Source organism: Dermacentor variabilis, chromosome 1 (assembly GCF_050947875.1).
Source record: "Dermacentor variabilis isolate Ectoservices chromosome 1, ASM5094787v1, whole genome shotgun sequence".
Taxonomy (NCBI): Eukaryota; Metazoa; Arthropoda; class Arachnida; order Ixodida; family Ixodidae; genus Dermacentor; species Dermacentor variabilis.
Window position 1 is genome coordinate 218,364,673 of NC_134568.1, and position 6,000 is coordinate 218,370,672.

At 45.7% G+C, this 6,000-nt stretch overlaps 1 protein-coding gene across 1 annotated transcript in view; it reads right to left on the reverse strand.

Moving 5' to 3' along the window:
* Positions 1-3,434, reverse strand: part of LOC142557214 (band 7 protein AGAP004871-like) — a 370,091-nt gene extending 366,657 nt beyond the window's left edge. The window contains exon 1 of the mRNA XM_075668920.1: positions 3,152-3,434. Within this exon, the coding sequence (XP_075525035.1) occupies positions 3,152-3,215 (64 nt within the window). The 5' untranslated portion in view covers positions 3,216-3,434. The remainder of the gene's footprint in view (positions 1-3,151) is intronic.
* Positions 3,435-6,000: the final 2,566 nt, after the last annotated feature.

A 6,000-nucleotide genomic window follows, 5' to 3' on the forward strand; every position in this document is an offset into this window, starting at 1 on the left:
ACTGGGAGCATTGTACAACACTGATCCACCCCATCACCTACTGGCAAATCTACGATGTATGTACTTTCAACACCACAGAGACATAACATTTCAATACTTTGATCTGTTGGACCGAGGACTGTAAGTAAAGGATATAATGAAATAAAAATGGCACTGTCTAATGGGCTCAAATGATCTCTCGCCTGACAAAGCTGCAACCGATTTCCGACACTTACTGAACCAGTACTTCTCCAGTACTTTGCAAACTACTTTCGAGGTTGTTGCTTTTTATTAAGATATGTTACGTTTTTCGGTCAATTCCACCCTTAACTAGCGTGCTAAAGTCCGGTTGCAAGCTACTTGTTTTAAAACATCCGTGATCACTCCCAACACTTATATTGCAACTGCATAGCCACTCGCGAATACAGTTAAAAGCTTGTGTTTTCGCAAAGTTTCTGGTCCGTCAATTATTGTGGTTGGTGGCCAAATACCTCTCCTGATGCGAGGCCGAATTTGTGGTCATATGTGCTCGCAACGCCGTAATGGCGACGAAGTTAGTGCCCGAACCAGTTTTATTTTCTTTTTTTTTTTTTGTAATAACGCGCCTACCAGGGATCTATGATGAGGTCGTACATCGACGTAGGGTAACGTACTGCACAAAATATATGAAGAAGGCTGGAAAGAGAGACAGGACAGAGCGCAGTCCGCAACAATGTACTTATCGACGTATATACGCGTTGCACACTTACGGTGCCTGTACAGCAAGGCAGCGGTAACCTAAATACAATGCAAGGCACAAACGCCCCATTAAACTGTAGTTGTTTATTTAGTTGTTCTTTATCCTGTTACCTTTATTTTATTTTCCTAACGAACTTAAAATGGTCCAATAAATTATATTGATGAACAGCCACCTAGAAACAAAATGTCAGCAAACATTCGCTGTAGAAAAGTAAAAAGATTGCGCTTCAATGGTTCAAGGTATACTCGGACAAAGCTTCTTCAGAGCACACTATTCATGCCGAAGAATTTCCGCCCCGCTGGGATACTTGGCAAAAAAAAAATTGACGCTATGGTCATAACTCCCAATCAGGGGATATGAGATATATTATTTATTTATTTATTTATTTATTTATTTATTTATTTATTTATTTATTTATTTATACATACTGCGGCCCTAAAAGGGTTATCGCAGGAGTGGGGTACCAAATCAAGGCTACCACACACACAGCAAGAGGGGTACACAAATCAACGGTACAAAACAAAGCACTAGTGTAAGAAATACGTTGAAAAAGAAAATAAAAGTGGTCTCAATACATACGGATATGCATATAAACACAGTCAATAATACATGGTTCTAGGAATCACGGGCATCAACCAGTGAGTGCCTTAACAAAATTATCAAATGTCAATTTTCGTATGTTATGGGGAAGTTGGTTCCACAATTCAGTGGATCGTTGAAAAAAAAACTACGTTTGAATTTGTCAGTGCGGGCGTACAGGGTGTTATATGTTCGCGTATGCGCGCTGATCTGCGAAGCACTGCCGGAGCAAATTGTAAACGCGCCACGGGCAGTATACACATTTGTAGGAAGCAATCTGGCGTAGTACTTTGTTGTAAAGTACTACACCAGAATGTTCGAATAACTACAGTGACACGCCGCACAGCATACTGCATCGCCTCAGTAAGAAGCAAGCGAACAGTTTATTTGACAAATGTAATTTTTTCTCTTAAGTGTTGATCATCGGTCAGGTAAACTAGTCCTTAAATGACGTTAAGGCTAATCGTGCCACCAGCTACGCTTCAGCGTCTCTGATAACTGGAATCATTTTTTTAGAAAGCTGCAATGAGCTTTACAAACGAGCACTCTTGCACAATTTTCGAAATCAAAGCATGCATTAGCGATAAAGATCTGTAATTCTAAAAAACTAGAACTGTAAGCAAAAACTTGAACGAGCATTCATGTATACCGAGCATGAGCGCCTATAGATTTAGGATTGCGCGCCTCTAGACACCTTCGGCTCGCCGTCTTGATGGCGCTCAAAACCAGAGTGAAGACCATGCACCAAGAGGGTGCATCTTGTTTCGCTCACCAAAATTCCCATATGTATGAAGATATGTTGTCATAAGTTGGCGTCATACTACAGTTATTCAGCACGCCACATTATTTATAAAGTGCACGTCGGAGGTTTCGGAACAATGGAGCATTTTAATAAGTGGCAAAATCTCCTGTTTCTTCGACACCGTAGAAACTGCACATTAAAGTTCAGCCGTATCGACCATGGGAGGAAGTTTTGTTTTGGCTTACTACAACGAGTTGCGTTGATGAAGGAATCGGTTACTGCATATCTACCGCTTTAGGTATTACAAGGTATTTGTCGATAGGAAAGGAGGCGATCATCCCCTTACCAGACTTCTAAGTGCGTTACACAGGGCACCTCGATTCCATCACATGGAAAGGAAGTCTTAAAGCAACCTTACAGGGAAACCGCGGGGTTAGTCAGCCCTCCAGAGGCACAAACTACAGCTGTCAATAATGCTTGGAACTGGGCTAGTTGATGAACTTCGATTATTTTTCCGCTGTAGAACTAAAACACAACAACAGGTGCACCAACGCGGAGAAAAGAGAATTAACGGGTGAAGCATTAACTGGAAGTTGGTGTTTACCGAAAATACAATGCAGAAAAGAGGGTATGAGCAGTCGCAATTGCGATGAGACGGGATGTTGTCTTCGGGTCATGCGTAAAAGGAGCTCCGGGAACGTATCCATGCATGTACTGAAGACAGTGACGAGTGATCACGATTACTGCTGCTATTGCCCTCGTTTCACTTCTGCCTCACCTTTTTTATAACCATCAGTTGTGAATTTGCGCTTCACCTGTTCAGTCCAGTTTATCCTGGTCCTGTCGGTGTCGTTGTTATTTACTGATAGAGCAAGAACGACAGATAGCATGCCAGCCGGGCTCTCAATTCACCACGTTCGGAGTTCCGCAATTACTCAAGACAAAATCGCGGGAGCTTGCGAATCCATTATCGTATTTCCCCTGGATCGTCTTTCCTCTTAGCGCCTTCAGAGATGAAATCGTGCAGTGAAGTTTCTATACGTGCTTCCTCTGGCGTGGCGCGATACGTGACGAAGGCGAGATGCGAGCGAGACAGAGCGTGTTGCACTCACGGTCCAAGTTCCGGACGTCGAAGCCCTGGACGAAACGGCTGCTGCCGTCCTCGCAGGAGACCATGGCGCACGAGCTGCCCCCTTCGGGCTCGGGCGTCACGCGGTTGGTCGAAAGCGGCGCGTCGCCTGCCCTGCCCCGGCCAGCAGCCCGCGACAGCCCGTTTCTCCCCGAAACCTCGAAGAGCTCCGTGGCGCCTGTTGCAGAAACGTCGGCACGGATTCCAAGAGTCGTAGCCGCCCGCCTTGTGAGAGCGCCCGCGCACGCAACAGGTCCGAAACGACTCACGCCAACCTGCTGAGCGTCGCGCCAGGAACTTGGTGTAAGCGAGCCGATGCACGCGCTGCCGCAGAGTTTCGACCGTCACGTGACGCTCATGTGCGCTTCATGCGGTTGCTGTGGTGACAGGTCGCACACGGTCGGCGTCACTCGATGGCCACCAGCGGCCGAGCGGCGGGCGCCGGCGGGCCGCACTGTCCGGTGGTGAACGGTGCGACGGTGCGCCGACTGACTGCGGGGGCGTAGACCGGCTTTCCACCTTTGCATCCGGGTGGGGTCGTATGGTGGAGAACAGCAGGGAATTGTTTGTAATGTACACAAGGAGATATGTACAAAGAAGGTGACAGAAGAGAAAGTAACAGACTGCTTGTTTTCGATTCCTGCTTTTTTTCTTCCCCTGAGCTTTTTTGCCTGCTACCATGAGTTTTGCGAACTTCCGTGCGATCTCGCCAAGTAGGGCACAGCAAACCAACTTAGCAAAGAATTGACCCACAAAATAGTACCAGTGAGCAAACCTGTGTGCTGCCTAATAAAACATTCTGTCACGACATAGAAAACCTGCCCCTTCATGTAATGTCGGCTCATGGGAATCTGTAGAGATCACATATCTTTTAATGGAAGAAAGCAGGATATTCGACGGCCTTTTCTTTTCTTAAATTTCTTATGTTTGGCCTACCCTTTCTTGGCCCGTTGGATATGGACCGATTCATGGTCAATACTCCAGACTGGATATGTGCCACTGCGACTCAAGGGCAACAGAATACTTAAATGTATTTAAATATGTGGCGTCACTTCCCTGTACATGCTTCCCTCGACATGCGTGATGCATCTCCTTAGTACTCGTGACATCGCTGCATCGACGTCTCACATCCGCCAGGTTGGTTGTTTCAATTTGTACATACTTTGTGAACGACGTAATACACAAGCACAAACATTACGCGAGATTAAAGTTGTCACCTGTGCGCAAACATAAACATTGCATGGAGTTGCCTGTTGCATAGGACGAAAAGGAACACTAATGTACGCGTCGCACTTAGTTGCACAGCCCCCCATTGAGTAAACCGCTTCACTAAACCTTCGAATCGCATAGATTCAACCTGCGCGTTAGATCTGCACACATTTTTCCCCTCCGTGGATAATGGCAGCCGCGCGTAGTCGTATGCCAGCATGTTAAGGAATATTCACTGAGGGACAAAATCTGTGCTACGGGAGGCAAAAAAAATTTCATCGCAGTTACGTGAACCTGATATTATATTTCTTTCATATATACAACTGTGGTATGAAATTCATTTTTATCGACACTATTTTCGACTACAAAAGTTAAGAGACTACAATTCAAGACTAAAGCGCCAAGCCGAACCTTACCAGTGCGCAGCATGACAAAGAGCTTCAATTTTATGGATTGTTTCATCGTAAAACCATTAGCAAAATATCTTGCGCCAGTTAAGAGCGCTAGGGAATTGCTGTCCCCCTTCACGTGAGACGCGCCAGGAAACATAATTAAGGCTTCAGGGGAAGCTAAAAATCTTGGACTTAGTGTGGTCTGTGTCTGAAACCGATTAGTATCTTGGGAAACTCCGAAAGGTAAGTAAGCATCACGTGCCTCCCTTTGCCGTCATCCTTCATAATACTGCCGCTACAGTGCCAGCATATGGTACAAGGATTTTAATGAATGTGTCGTATCTGTTTGGACTGTCTCCAGTCGAAATACAAGAGCAGTATTTACTTCATCCTCGTGTATACCCCCCTCTCCTCACCGCATCACTGTATAGACGCATACACGGTGAAAGAAACATTTTCGCAAAATGCAGGCACTGGCCGATGGTCATTACAGCGACACCAGAAAATGGTTGCTGCATTTCCACCTCCCCCTCAAGCCAGCTGCCCACCAAGCGCTTCTCACGCCTGTGGCCCCGATCAAATACTGCTGGCGTTGACTGTGACAACACTATAAGGCCGTTCTGGCAAGACCATCCGTCTTGTCTCCGGAATTCCAAACGGGAGATATATTATTTCGTGCATTGACCGCGGGCAAAAAAAAGTATGCACTCGAGGTTGGCGTTAAATGATGGTAACAAACCGTATCTATGTGAAGGCGTAGCGCTGAAGGGAGAAATTCGTATTTGAAGAAGTTGAAACTGAAATTGAAAATGAAATGAAATTGATATGCTTTCATATAATCACGGTACGCTGATAGAAAAACGTGTTCCATGTCTCAGGGAGATCCAGTTCCCAGCGAGCGCAGCCGATAACAATTGAAGACATAAATGGAAAACGCGTACGTGGCATTTTTATTTAAATCACCTTCGAACCTTTTTTTTCACTCCTGCTATATACTAAAGCCAAAGTGAAAAAAAAACGATATTAGACTCCGACGGGACGGTCTGAACACCCGTACAACGTCTGATAGCCTTGGAATTAGGAGAAGCAACACGAACAAAGGTGTTGTCAGCAGAATCCATGTGTGTCTGCAATGTCTCTGTTGCGTCACTCTTGTTTTGCATGGCATTAAGCTCTCCGGCTGCGTTGCCTGAAGGCTGTCGCCAGCGGCTGACCACAGGCCTTTGTACAG